The sequence below is a fragment of the Callithrix jacchus genome, chromosome 10 (genome assembly GCF_049354715.1).
Source record: "Callithrix jacchus isolate 240 chromosome 10, calJac240_pri, whole genome shotgun sequence".
NCBI classification, from domain to species: Eukaryota; Metazoa; Chordata; class Mammalia; order Primates; family Cebidae; genus Callithrix; species Callithrix jacchus.
The window spans coordinates 125,000,881-125,015,593 of record NC_133511.1 but is presented as its reverse complement, the minus strand read 5'-3'; the positions used below and the strand labels follow the sequence as shown (position 1 = coordinate 125,015,593).

Here is a 14,713-nt window from a genome sequence, read left to right as displayed (position 1 = left end):
CATGGCAAAATCCTGTCTCTACTAAAAATATAAAAATTAGCCAGGCATTACAGGTGGTGTGCACCTGTAATTCCAGCTACTTGGGAGGCTGAGGCAGGAGAATCACTTGACCCTGGGAGGTGGAGGTTGCAGTGAGCTGAGATCACGCCATTGCAACCTGGGCAACAAGGGTGAGACTCCATCTCAAAAACAAAACAAAATCAACAACAAAAAACATGTTTCCCTATGCAATAACCCTTTCCTACTTGGAAAGGAGCTGGACATCCAATAAACATCTAAAATGATTCTATGATTTCAAATTATACAAAAAGTTAATTTACGGCCGGGTATGGTGGCTCACGCCTGTAATCCAAGCACTTTGGAGGCCAAGGCGAGTGGATCACCTGAGGTCAGGAGTTCAGGACCAGCCTGACCAACATGGTGAAACCTCTTCTTTAAAAAAAAAAAAAAATTTACTTACAAGCATTTATCTCATTACATTTACCTAATTTATTATTGTTATTATTTAAATAGTTTACCAGGACTACTTATAAAAAATATGATACTAGGCCGGGCACTGTGGCTCACAGCTGTAATCCCAGGACTTTGGGAGGCCAAGGCAGGTGGACCACAAGGTCAAGAGATCGAGACCATCTTGGCCAACATAGTGAAACCATGTCTCTAATAAAAATACCAAAAAAATTAGCTGGGCATGGTGGTGCATGACTGTAGTCCCAGCTACTCGGGAGGCTGAGGCAGGAGAATCACCTGAACCCGGGAGGTGGAGGTTGCAGTGAGCCGAGATCACACCACTGCACTCCAGCCTGGCCACAAAGCAAGACTCCATCTCAAAGAAAAAAAAAAAGAAAAAAACAAAAACAGAAACTATGATACTAGACAAAGCTAGACATCATTCAAAGTTATACCCTGGTTAACCATTTTTAAAGTCTGAACATGGCCAGGCGCGGTGGCTCACGCCTATCATCCCAGCACTTTGGGAGGCCAAGGCGGGTGGATCTCGAGGTCAAGAGATTGAGATCGTCCCGGTCAACAAGGTGAAACCCCGTCTCTACTAAAAATACAAAAATTAGCTGGGCGCGGTGGTGTATGCCTGTAATCCCAGCTACTCAGGAGGCTGAGGCAGGAGAATTGCTTGAACCCAGAAGGCAGAGGTTGTGGTGAGCCGAGATCGTGCCATTGCACTCCAGTCTGGGTAACAACAGCGAAACTCCATCTCAAAAAAAAATTAAATTAAATTAAAGTCTGAACATTAGGTGAACACCTGTCTAAAAATCTTAAACACATAATTTTGTGGACAATTCAGAAGACTCAGTCATTTTCATTCAACCAACAATGTGAAATTAGTCTTATTTGCACAATGCTGTTTTTGTCAGTAATTTGACATTTCTATTTTTATCAGTAATTTTACAACCAGTTTTATTATTTTATTTTATTTTATTTTTTTGAGACGGAGTTTCGCTCTTGTTACCCAGGCTGGAGTGCAATGGCGTGATCTCGGCTCACGGCAAACTCCGCCTCCTGGGTTCAAGCAATTCTCCTGCCTCAGCCTCCCGAGTAGCTGGGATTACAGGCACGCGCCACCATGCCCAGCTAATTTTTGTATTTTTTGTAGTAGAGACCGGGTTTCAGCATGTTGACCAGGATGGTCTCGATCTCTTGAGCTCGTGATTCACCCGCCTTGGCCTTCCAAAGTGCTGGGATTACAGGCTTGAGCCACCGCGCCCGGCCTACCAGTTTTATTTACCAAATATTCATGTGTGAATTTGAAAAGCATTTGTACTTAATTTATAAGTACTCATTTACTTAAAATTCAATCTGGGGCCAGGCACGGTGGCTCATGCCTGTAATCCCAGCACTTTGGGAGGCCAAGGCGGGCAGATGATGAGGTCAAGAGATTGAGACCATCCTAACCAACATGGTGAAACCCCGTCTCTACTAAAAAATACAAAAATTAGCTGGGTGTGGCGGAGGGCGCCTGTAGCCCCAGCTATTTGGGAGGCTGAGGTGAAAGAATCACTTGAAACGGCAGGTGGAGGTTGCAGTGAGCTGAGATTGCGCCACTGCACTCCAGCCTGGTGTCAGAGTGAGATTCCGTCTCAAAAAAAAAAAAAAAAAATTCAACTTGGTATCATGTTAGACACAACATGGTGGGGAAAGGAATGATATGACGTGTCAGTCAGGATAGGTCAACTGCTGTAACAAACAGCCCTCAAATCTCAGTGGCTGAACACTACACAGCTGTTTCTGGCTCTCACAAAATCCTTGCACGTGGTCTTTGTCAGGCAGGCATCCTGGCTCCTTCCTTGTGATGCTGTTATCTTCATCTTGCAGCTTCCTAGGTCTCCACGGAAGCAGAAGAGTGTGGGGAAGGCATACCAGGTGTTTCACCTCCTTGGCTCTAAAGGTGTATGTATTACTTCTGTTCATGCCTTAGTCCATTTCAGGTGGTAGGTGCGTAGACTTCCATGTGGTGATTCAGGGACCTAGGCTTTGTGGGCTAGTAAGTCTGCGAGATTTCCTCCCTTTGATCCTTTGCCACTATTTAGACATTGAGAGGGCAGAGAGGGCCTCCCAGGAGAGAGAAGCGACCTAATTAACCAGTCACATGGTCCTAACCACTGCAGGGCACTGGGTGGCTAGGAAATGTGGTTTTCTGGTGTGCCTAGGAAGAAGAATGCATCCAGAGGGTGGAAGTAATGAGTCTCTGCCAGGAGGGGTGGCAGTGTCCTTGAGAGGATGGAATCTACACTAGGGTTGGGGATAGGTTCAGGCTGGAGGCAAGAAAGGGGCAAGGCCAGTGAATGGAATGTCGAAGAGGGGTTGGAAAATCTCAGACAGGGAGGGTCCTAGAGGAGAGCGCTAAGCTCAAAGGCTAGGAGCTGCTGGACCCAAAGTCAGATGTTTAAAACAAATTTCAAGCCGGGCGTGGTGGCTCAAGCCTGTAATCCCAGCACTTTGGGAGGCCGAGGCGGGTGGATCACAAGGTCAAGAGATCGAGACCATCCTGGTCAACATGGTGAAACCCCGTCTCTACTAAAAAATATACAAAAAATTAGCTGGGCATGGTGGTGCATGCCTGTAATCCCAGCTACTCAGGAGGCTGAGGCAGGAGAATTGCCTGAACCCAGGAGCCGAGATCGCGCCATTGCACTCCAGCCTGGGTAACAAGCGCAAAACTTCGTCTCAAAAAAAACCCAAAAAAACAAACAAACAAATTTCAGAGCCAGGCCATTTCTAGTGACGAGAAAGTGGGGGACATGGTGGGAGGCTTCAGCAGAGATGTTGATGAAGGTGGCAAGGTAACAGAGGCCAGGCGCTGCAGAGGCCATGCAGGTACAATGGTGGAGTCACAGAGTGTGATGGCAGAAGCCTGGAGAGAAATGGGTTTTTAATTTTTTAAATCCTGTGGCTGTGCGTTTCTTTGAACACTCTGTCCCAGGCTCTTTGTAACTATGTAATCCTTTAACAAGCTCATGCGCTAGGTACTGGTATTGTCCTCATTTTACCGGCAAGGTACAGAGTCACAGAGAGAATCATCACCTGTCCAGGGTCAAATAGCCAACAACTGGTGAGGCTGGGATTAGAACTCGAGCTGAGATCGCGCCATTGCACTCCAGCCTGGGTAACAAGAGCGAAACTCTGTGTCAAAAAAAAACCAAAAAAGCACTGGAGCAGCAAGGCCCCATTAGGCTGCATCTGGAATCTGCACGCCATTTATTCATGATTCATTTATTCGTTCCTCCAAACAGCCATTGAGCATTTGCAATGTGCAGGCTCTGGAGGAGGAGGGGGTCTGAGGGGACTGTAGGGTCTCCACATGCAAACCTGGAGCCTAAAAGTCTAAAGTCCTGCTTGCCTTAGGCTGAAGTCTCCCACCCCCTGCCTGCTTTAGCCATTGTCCCTAATCGCCCAGCGGAGCTTCCCACAAGCCCCTCACCCAACCCCGCCGTCTTAACTGTTCTTATGATGATGTAAATACTTCTCACCCAACCCTGCCATTGTAACTGAACTTGTATACCCCTTACCCCTACCCCCACCACTGTAACTGAACTTACTCTGCAACACCCCCGCCCCCCAAAAAACTACCCAAACCTATAAAACCAACTCCTATCCCACTGCCCTTTGCTAATGCCCTTTTCGGCCTTAGCTCACCTGCACCCAGGTGAATAAACAGCCATGTTGCTCACACAAAGCCTGTTTGGAAGGTCTCTTCATTCAAAGAGCGTGTTTTTTCAATTGGGACCATAGATGCAGGAGGCAAGGACAGGAGAGGACAGCGTTGAGCCCAAGGACACAGAGACTTCGGGAGAGGACTGGCAAGGGGTCGTTGGCCGGGCTTGGGGGCCTTGCTTGGTGGGATTAGTCAATCCTGTCTCCCGGGCGGGGATAGGGACCGCAGGCATCCCAGGCAGCAATCCAGCCAGGGAACCTTTGCCCTATCACATGCTGCTGGTGGCCAAGGGTTTCCCTCTCCACCCCTCAGCCCCGTCCAAATGGCGCCGTAGCCTGGAGGGTTTATTGGTTTTAGCATTGTAAATATAAATTCTGATCGCAAAAACAGCTACAGCAAACTACGTTGAAGGAAAATTGTAATCCCGTTAGCCCAGCCCCCGCCCCAACTTTGCGGGGCATCTCTTCACCAGGTCCCAAGGCGGGGGGTGGGGTGGGGGCTTGTACAGCAGGCTGTGGCTGTCAGGCTGCACCGCTTCCCAGAGGCCCCAGGGAGGAGGGAGGAATGGGGATCCCTGGACCCCTCGCCGCCAACCCCGCCCCTCGCGCGAGGCCCCGCCCACTGTTCTGGGAGCTCCGCCCCGCCTCGGGCCCCGCTCCTTCCTTCCCGGGTGGCCCCGCCTCTATCCGGCCCCTGCGAGGCCCCCTCCTCCCCGCCCGGCTCCTGCCAGGAGGGGCCGGAGGGAAGCCAGAATCCCGTTGGTCCGGATTCCTTCTCTGCGGGTAGCCGCTGGCCTTGGAATTCGGCCCGGGCTGTGGCGCTGGGGGAGGAGGGTCCGGCCTTCGCCTCCCTGGACCCAGCGGATCTCCCAAGGCCGCCCCTCCTCCCCGCTGCCTTTTGTCCCCCTCTGCCTTCTTAGATGGCATTCTAAGAAGCTTGGGAGCCCGGCCAAGGTCACACGGACGGGCTGCCAGTGGGGCCCCATCGATCGCTGGTAGCTTCCACGAGCTGGTGTGGGGACGGGGGCTGCCAGCTCCCCTGCTTCCCTGTCAGTCACTCAAAGGGGGTGCCAACAGGACTGAGGGCCCCTTAGAGGCCTCTTGACATTCAGGCTGGAATGGCACGCGCCCTTGGGAGGGGAGGACAGAGGATGGAGTAGGCCCACGACCAGCCATGGCATCCTGGGTAAAGAGTTGCTGTCCTGCCTGTGCCCCTGTGCCTCTGCTTACCCATCTGTACAAGGGGTCCCCTGAAGAAGGGAGGGCCAGCCCAAAGCTACCAGGCAAAAGTCCAGCCTGCGGGACTCAGGGCTGACTGAGGGGAGAGGGCCCTGTGCAGCCAGCAGAGGGGGTGCAGTGCCTGAATTCAGGTTGCCGAATACCTAGTCCCGAAGTGGCATCCCCACAGTGTGACCTCCATGATGACTGGGGTCTTTTTAAAAATTGTATTTATTTATTTTTTATTTTATTTTATTTTTTTGAGACAGAGTCTTGCTCCATCGCCAGGCGCCAGGCTGGAGTGCAGTGACACAATCTTGGCTCACTGTAACCTCCGCCTCCGGGGTTCAAGCAATTCTCCTGCCTCAGCCTCCTGAGTAGCTGGGACTACAGGCACGTGCCACCACGCCCAGCTAATTTTTTTTGTATTTTTAGTAGAGACAGGGTTTCACCATGTTGGCCAGGATGTTCTTGATCTCTTGACCTCATGATCCGCCCACCTCGGCCTCCCAAAGTGCCGTGATTACAGGCGTGAACCACCGTGCCCGGCCACAAATTGTATTTATTTTTAATTTTATTATTTTGTTTGTTTGAGATGGAGTTTGGCTCTTTTGCCCAGGCTGGAGTGAAGTGGTGCGATCTGGGCTTACTGCAACATCTGCCCCCCAGGTTCAAGCAATACTCCTGCCTCAGCCTTCTGAGTAGCTGGGATTATAGGCACCTGTGCCACCATGCCCAGCTAATTTTTGTATTTTTAGTAGAGATGAGGTTTCACCATGTTGGCCAGGCTGATCTCAAACTCCTGACCTCAGGTGATCCATCTGTCTCCGCCTCCCAAAGTGCTAGGATTACAGGTGTGAGCCACCACCCCAGGCCAAAAATTACATTTATTGTGTTATAAACGTAATGCATGCTTAAAGCACACAATAGCAAAGGAGGTTTCCACCATCTTTGGGAAGGGAACTTAGATTGCCTGACTTAAGGTTGGGCACAGTGACTCATGCCTGTAATCCAGCTCTTTGGGAAGGCAAGGTGGGCAGATATTGAAATCAGCCTGGCCAACATGGCGAAACCCCATCTCTACTAAAAATACAAAAATTAGCCAGGCGTGATGATGCATACATGTAATCCTAGCTCCTTGAGAGGCGGAGGCAGGAGAATCACTTGAATCCAGGAGGCAGAGGCTACAGTGAGCCGAGATTATGCCACTGCACTCCAGCCTGGGCAACGAGAGACATGTCGTCTCAAAAAAAGAAAAAAGAAAGATTGCCTGACTTAAAATATAGGCTATGGGGACATAGGGGATGCACTCTGAGGGTCCCAGGGGATCGTCTCCAGTAGAGGGACAGTCACCAGGTCATTGCCAGGGTCTACTACAGCGGCACCAGTAGGGATTCATGTGTCCCAATGGCCTCAGATTTAGATGTATCTGAATAAGGATAATCAGATTTGCACAGAGATATGTTGTCGGGCCTGAAAGATACTTGTCACTCCAAACCACATAAGGTGCTCTACAAACTACTATTATTATAATAATTATTTTTTTTTTGAGACGGAGTTTCACTCTTGTTACCCAGGCTGGAGTGCAATGGCGCGATCTCGGCTCACCGCAACCTTTGCCACCTGGGTTCAGGCAATTCTCCTGCCTCAGCCTCCTGAGTAGCTGGGATTACAGCCATGCGCCACCATGCCCAGCTAATTTTTTTTATCTTTAGTAGAGACGGGGTTTCACTTCGTTGACCAGGATGGTCTCGATCTCTTGACCTCATGATCCACCCGCCTTGGTCTCCCAAAGTGCTGGGATTACAGGCTTGAGCCACCGCGCCCGGCCAGACTATTAGTATTATTTTTATTGACAGTATGTCACTCTGTCACCCCGGCTGGAGTACAGTGGCTCAATCATCTCTCACTGCAGCCTCAATTCCCTGGGTGATCCTCCTGCCTCAGCCTCCCCAGTAGCTTGGACCATAGGCAGGAACCACTATGCTTGGTTCCAGTATTATTTTAAATTAATCCCTGTATTACCTTGAGAATAGCAAAATTATCTTGAATGGAACTTTTGCATGTGTGTTAAAAGCATTGATTTGTTCAATTTTAAGTATTTCAAATATGCCTCAGTTTTGGTAACCCTGTCGAGATGTTTCTTCATTTTCTTGAGACAGAGTCTCCCTCTATCGCCCAGGCTGGTGTGCAGTGGCCCTGTCTCAGCTCACTGCAACCTCTGCCTCCTGAGTTCAAGAGATTTTCCTGTCTCAGCCTCCTGAGTAGCTGGGATTACAGGCGCTTGCCGCCATGCCCAGCTAATTGTTGTAGTTTTAGTAAAGACAAGGTTTCACCATGTTGGTGAGGCTGGTCTCAAACTCCTAATCTAGTAATCTGCCCGCCTCGACCCCCCAAGGTGCTGGGATTACAGGCACGAGCCAGTGTACCCGACTCTTTTTTTTTTTTGGTGGGGGAGGTGGGGACAGAATTTCACTCTTGTTGCCCAGGCTGGAGTGCAGTGGTGAGATCTTGGCTCACTGCAACTTCTGCCTACCGGGTTCAAGTGATTCTCCTGCCTCAGCCTCCTGAGTAACTGGTGCCCACCACCATGCCCAGGTAATTTTTCATATTTTTAGTAGAGACAGGGTTTCACCATGTTGGCCAGGCTAGTCATAAACTACTGACCTCAGGTTATCTGCCCGCCTCGGCCTCCCACAGTGCTGGGATTACAGGCGTGAGCCATTGTGCCTGGCCTAGATGTTTCTTAATTTTTGAATATGCCAGGAGCTTCAAAGAACGGAAAAGTCTCCAGGCCCTGCTGGACCTGGCAGAGATCCTATAGGCTTTGCCCTGCCACTGGCACTTGGGATGAACGGGTGATGGCTGCTCTCTGCCAGGTTCTGGGAATCCAGCTAACAATAAGCAGAAAAGCATAGATACCCTTTGTGGGGCCTTGGCTCTGCATTCAGCTCTTTCCTTGCTGGTTTCAGTGAATCTCCCCAACAAACCTGTAGAGTAGGACTCTGTTAGGGAATGAGGAAAGTGGCTTAGAGAGGTAGATACTCTGTTCAAGGTCACACAGTGGGTGGCAGCATGACCTCTAAATATTTTTTGTTTTTTTTTTGTGATGGAGTCTTGCTCTTGTTGCCCAGGCTGGAGTGCAGGGGCATGATCTTGGCTTACTGCAGCCTCTGCCTCCCTGGTTCAGGTGATTCTCCTTCCTTAGCCTCCCAAGTAACTGGGACTATAAGCGTGTACCACCATGCCTGACTAATTTTTGTTTTTTTTTTTGAGAAGGAGTCTTGCTCTGTCACCAGGCTGGAGTGCAGTGGCACAATCTTGGCTCACTGCAACCTCCGCCTCCTGGATTCAAGTGATTCTTCCGCCTCAGCCTCCTGAGTATCTGGGACCACAGGCACGTGCCACCACGCCCGGCTAATTTTTTTGTATTTTTAGTAGGGACATGGTTTCACTGTGTTGTCCAGGATGGTCTCGATCTCTTGACCTCGTGATCTGCCCGCCTCGGCCTCCCAAAGTGCTGGGATTACAGGCATAAGCCACCGCGCCTAACCAGATTTTTTTACTCATAATATTACACTCAAAATCCTACAAATGAGGACGGGAGGAGTGCCTGCCGCATCCACCAGACACATGGGTATTCTAGTCACCTGGCTTTCTCTGAGCCCTCTGGACCCTGGGCTCTGGCTGCGGGTACTGAGGCCAAATGTATGGTAGAAAGGTCAGTCCAAGTCAGACCACACTTGGGCTCAGAAACCTCCAAAAAGCTGCTGAACCTACACAGCCTTTTGCTGACAGAGCTTCCTGGGCTGGGGCCAGGCTCAACACTCAGGGAAGGCCCAGCTCCATGTCACTCTGCTAACTGGGACTGCAACCTGATCTTTAGGGTGGAGTACTGCAGCTGGGTGGCCTCTGTGCTCTCATCAATATTTTAAGGCTCAGAACTGGAGTAGGGGTGCTTGGTCCTGGGTGTGACCTGGGAGGGGGTGCGAGCACAGCCTTGCCAGGGCTCTGCTTCTCCAGCCTGCAAGGGAACCCCCACTATGTCAAATGTCTAGTGCTTCCTGGGCCAAAGGTGCTTATAGTGCAGAAGGCCAGAAGGACAAGTTTCCCCTTAATGGGGTCCTGGGTGGATTCCCAGGTCCTACTGGCTTTAGAGAATGGTTTTACCCCTGGTGAAGCTCCCTTTTCAACCTCTGCCTCCTGGGTTCCAGCGATTCTCTTGCCTCAGCCTGTAGCTAGGACTACAGACACGTGCCATGATGCCCGGCTAATTTTTTTTTGAATGTTTTTAGTAGGGACAGGGTTTCACTGCGTTGGCCAGGCTGGTCTTGAATTCCTGACCTCGTGATCCACCCGCCTTGGCCTCCCAAAGTGCTGGGATTACAGGCATGAACCACCGCGCCCAGCTGGAAATTTTTTTTTATCTTATCCTAGAGGAAAAGATTTTGTACTTGGAACAACCTCTCCTTAGGATCAGTGCCTGCCATAGCAAATTTCTCTCAAAGTCCTGTCCATTTGTGCACAGACATTGACGTTTCGGTTATCAGAGTGTTTGAATGATCTTTGTTTAAAATTTGTTTTTATTTTTTTAGACAGCCTCTGTTGCCCAGGCCAGAGAGCCGTGGCGTGATCACGGCTCACTGTAGCCTTGAACTCTTGGGTTCAAGGGATCCTCCCACCTCAGCCTCTTAGGTAGCTGGGACTACAGGCACATGCCACTGTGCCTGGCCAATTATTTTATTTTTTGTAGATACAAGGTCTCACTTGGTTGCCCAGGCTGGTCTTGAACTCCTGGCCTCAAGTGAACCTCCCACCTTGGCCTCCCAAAGTGCTGGGATTACAGGCATAAGCCACCGCACCCAGCCCAAATTCTTTTCTTATATGACGTTATCTTCCCAGGCTGTGAATTGCTATAAGTGTCGCATTATTCATCTCTGAAAACCAACCACTGGCAGAGGCAGTACCGTACAACGCACTGCAGCAAGCAACAGAATGGGTGCATCTTGTGTCCTTTGCATTTTGCATACATTCTCTCATTCAGTCCTTACAATAGCCTGATGCTCTGGGCATAATCCCCATTTTATAGTTGAGGAAACTGAGGCTCAGCCCAAAGTCATAAGTTAGTAAGTGCTGAGCCAGAAGCTCACTGATTCATACATTCGGCAAATAGGGTCTCACTCTGTTGCACAGGCTGGAGTGCAATGGGTGCCTTGACCTCCCAGGCTCAAGCAACCCTCCTGCCTCAGCCTCCCAAGTATTTGTATTAGTGTGAGCCACCATGTCCTGTTAATTTTTTTTCATTTTTACTTTTTGAGATGGGGTCTTGCTATGTTGGCCAGGCTGGTCTCAAACTCCTGGCTCAAGTGATCCTCCTGCCTTGGTCTCCCAAAGTGCTGGGATTGCAGGCGTGAGCTGCCATGCCTGGCCATGAGGCAACCTCCTACTCCCACAGGGAAAGGTAATCCCATAAAAATATCTCAGGGTTTTCATAAGAAAACCCAGCAGATGCCAGAAAGAGTTATTTCAAATTATAGAGGGCCACTCCTGACTTTAGTGCTCCCTCCTCCTGGCCAGATTTCTGGCATTCCTTTGAGATTATCAGACTGGTGCCAGGGGACAGTGGGACAAAGGGCTTGCCACCTGGGCAGGCCAATGGCATGGCTCCACTTCCCTGTGAGCTGGTATTTTTAGAGGAAAGTCCTTGGCTCCTTTATCCGAATGGCCTCCCCAGATTGGAGCCCTTGGCTTCTCAGCCTTTCAAACATCCAGTGAGATTCCCACCTTGGCTGGCCTCTGTCCCAGGGGCCTTGGTCTCTCCTAGCTCCCTGCAGGTCAACTTCCAGGCCTATTGCCACAGCAGCCTTGTAAAATTTAGACCCCTTTCATTTTTATTCTTCGTTAAATAAGACCATTCTTCTTGGGGCAAGTTCAGCCAAGTACACACTCTAAAAGATTTTTGCTTCCGACAGACTGTGAACTCCCTGCGTGGAAGCCATTTCCTGTGCATCAGGCACTGGATTTCCTAAGCCTCTGGCAGCCCAGGAAACCTCGTTTCAGCTCATGTCCCATAAAATGGGATCCGTAATTTTTATATTTATCTGCACCTCACTTCCAGGAAGGACAAAAGCAGCAGGGCAAAGAGCAGTGAGGGACGTGGGGCGGTGTGTGGCAAACGGGAGCAGGGGCCCTTGCCCCCCTACCCCGGCAAAGGTGTATTAGTCACGGTCACAAGGCTGTTTCCTGCGGGGGACGGGGAGGAAGGGGACAGCGTCCACAACGCCAGCAGCCCCGTGGCACGCACCTTTGGCCTGTGCTCTGGGCAGTAGCGGCAGCCCAGTGGCGGGGATGATGCCCCTCCCTCACCGGTCCCTGGGCCTCCCGCCCTGAACTTCTAGGCCCGAGCATCCTCAGCACCACGGACAGGGAAACTAAGGCTGCAGGGGGCTTGCAGAGGGCTGGGTCCGGGTAGCCGGCGTGCAGCCCGGCCCAGCCTGGCCCACCGTTGGGGCCTGGAGCCCGTCCCTTCTTCCCTCCTTCGGGCCTCGGTTTCTTAGTAATTCCTCGGGCTCAGCGTTTGACGGGCGAGAACGCGCCTTGCACAGCGCTGGGAAATGTTACAAAATCACATCCACTGAGCCCCAGGAGGCGGCGGCTCGCCCAAGGTCACGCGGAGAGGGCCGTAGCCTCCAGACACGTTTCCTGCCTGCCCTTGCCAGGCCCGGCCTCTGATGTCATGGGGCTTCCGAGGGATCCAAGGAAACTTTCAGCTCCCAAAGCCAACCCCGGGGTCCTCCGAGGCTCTGGAGCCTCCCCAGCTCTGCCCAGTCCGGCTCGGTTCCACCCCAGAGCTGCTTTGCCGGCGCCCCCCGCGCCTCGCTCCCCTCTCCTTCTTCCCTGCAAGCGGGGGCGCCCCCTCGACGCCCCGCCCCCTCCGCCCAGGCTCAGCTCCCTGAGGCCGCAGCGCTCCGGGAGGGGGCGGCGCCGCAGCCAATGGGGAGGCGGCGTGGCGAGGGCGGCGGCGGGTGTGTTGCGCCCGGCCGGCGGAGGGCGGCCAATCAGCGGCGAGCGCGAGGGCGGGCTGTGACGCGGCCGGCGCTCCTCGTGCGGCGGCTGCAGAAGAGCGAGCGCAGCGAACAGCAGCACGTACCCGCGCCACAGCCGCCGCAGCCGCCGCAGCCGCCACAGCCGCACCCGCCCCGCGCGCCCAACCGCCGCGGCCCGCCGTCCCCCGCCCCGCCGGCCGGCCCGTCAGAGAGCGGCGAGCGGCCTCCCGCCTGACCCCCAGACGCGGGCGTTCGGCCGGACCCTGAGCCTCGTCCTCTCGCGCTGCGGCCGCCCGCGCGTCCTCGGCCGCCTGTCCGGCATGAAAACCAAGTTCTGCACCGGGGGCGAGGCGGAGCCCTCGCCGCTCGGGCTGCTGCTGAGCTGCGGCAGCGGCAGCGCTGCCCCGGCGCCCGGCGTGGGACAGCAGCGCGACGCCCCCGGCGACCTCGAGTCCAAGCAGCTGGGCGTCCAGCAGCCGCCGCTCGCGCTGCCCCCGCCGCCGCCGCCGCCGCCGCTGCTGCCGCTGCCCCCGCCCCCTCCGCCGCCGGCCGACGAGCAGCCGGAGCCCCGGACGCGGCGCAGGGCCTATCTGTGGTGCAAGGAGTTCCTGCCCGGCGCCTGGAGGGGCCTCCGCGAGGACCAGTTCCACATCAGTGTCATCAGGTCGGTGGCGGCGGGGGCGGGGGCGGGGGGCCGCGGGCCGGTCGGGTGACGCGGGGCGGGGCCGGGGCCCGCAGCCCTCGGGAAAGGCCGGCGGAGCGGTTCCGCGGGCAGGCCTCTGTACGAACGTGGGTTTCACGGGCAGAGGGGTGTGTTCCGGGAGAACAATACGGTTCCGTGGCGAAGAGCGTGCGGCGCTGAGGCTCAGGACGCGGCCAGAGGGTCTCTGCGCTTTAGGGCCTTGAATGAAGGTGGGCGGTTGTGTCTGGCTGTAAAAACGGGATCACTTTTAAAACTTTGTTCTGCTGCTTTCTCGAGTTGGAGATTCCGTGTTGTTCCCCTGCAAGTCACTCGTTAGTGGAGGAGTAGCGTTTGCTCCTCCCTGAGACCGTGGAGACATCGTGTAGCTGTTAGTAGACAAAGGTGGGAGGCGTGGCTCCCACGAGTAAGGTGGGAATCTTTTTCCCTTTGTTTTTTTTTGGACGGAATCTTGCTCTGTCGCCCAGGCTGGAGGGCAGTGGCGTGATCTCGGCTCACCGCAACCTCCGCCTCCCGGGTTCAGGCGATTCTCCTGCCTCAGCCTCCCGGGTAGCTGGGACTACGGGCACCCACCACCACGCCCCGCTACTTTTTTGTATTTTTGGTAGAGACGGGTTTCACCATATTGGCCAGACTGGTCTCGAACTCCTGACCTTTTGATCCACCCTCCTCGGTCTGCCAAAGTGCTGGGAATACAGGCGTGAGCCACCGCGCCGGTCCATTTTTTCCTTTTTTAAAACTTGATAATATTTCATCTTAAATTTGAATTACAGAAGTACGCGTGTAGGTATTCAGACTTAACAGAAAAATGTAAATACCCCTTTTTTTTCACCACTCTGCTCACAAGACATAGCCATTCAGCGTAGTGCGTGCATCCTTCTGTTGAGAAGTTTAAGAATGTCTTTCCAGCACGGCACTGTGACTCAGGCCTGTAATCCCAGCACTTTGGGAGGCCGAGGCATGCGGATCACTTGAGGCCAGGAGTTTGAGACCAGCCTGGCCAACATGGTGAACCCCATCTCTACGAAAAATACAAAAATTAGCCTGGGCTACATGCCTGTAGTCCCAGCTACTCAGGAGGCTGAGGCAGGAGAATTGCCTGAACCCAGGATGCGGAGGTTGCGGTGAGCCGAGATCTGTGCCATTGCACTCCAGCCTGGGCCACAGAGTGAGACTCTGTCTCAAAAAAAAACAAAAACAAAAACAAAACGAAATACCCAAAAAATGTATCCCATCATTTTCTGCCACTTTCCTTTGAACTGCCTGACCGAGTTGTGCGCAGTATCTAGTAACTCGCTGGCTGGCTGCCAACCGTAATCCCCAAATCCAGTTTCGGTCATTTGATTCCTTTTCCAGGCCCACTGTCTTTCACCAGAGCCGCCGATGCAGCAAAATTAACTCTTTGAGCTTCAGCCCCTCCGACAGTCATGCTTGAGAGCTACGAGTGAGATTTAAAAGGCAGTTGGTGAGGAAACAGAGAAAAGAAAACCGAAGGCGTTTAGATAATCCCCGAATTGCTTAATGACACTTAAACATATGCAGCTTTCTCCAAGGTTTACTTTAATCCACTTTTTAGTTA

The 14,713-nt window shown here is 52.8% G+C and overlaps 1 protein-coding gene across 12 annotated transcripts in view; it reads left to right on the top strand.

Annotated features, from left to right (window-relative positions):
* The first annotated feature begins 12,503 nt into the window (after positions 1-12,503).
* Positions 12,504-14,713, top strand: part of CHKA (choline kinase alpha) — a 67,194-nt gene continuing 64,984 nt past the window's right edge. For 11 of the 12 annotated variants that reach the window (XR_004730782.3, XR_013523543.1, XR_004730781.3 and 8 more), the window contains exon 1: positions 12,504-13,098. Coding sequence is in view for 3 of the 12 variants with exons in the window: in XM_035263545.3 (XP_035119436.1) it covers positions 12,755-13,098 (344 nt within the window). In the remaining 9 variants the exon portion in view is untranslated. Of the gene's footprint in view, positions 13,099-13,150; positions 13,347-14,713 lie in introns of those variants that run through there. The other variant, XM_078341597.1, reaches the window with a different exon arrangement.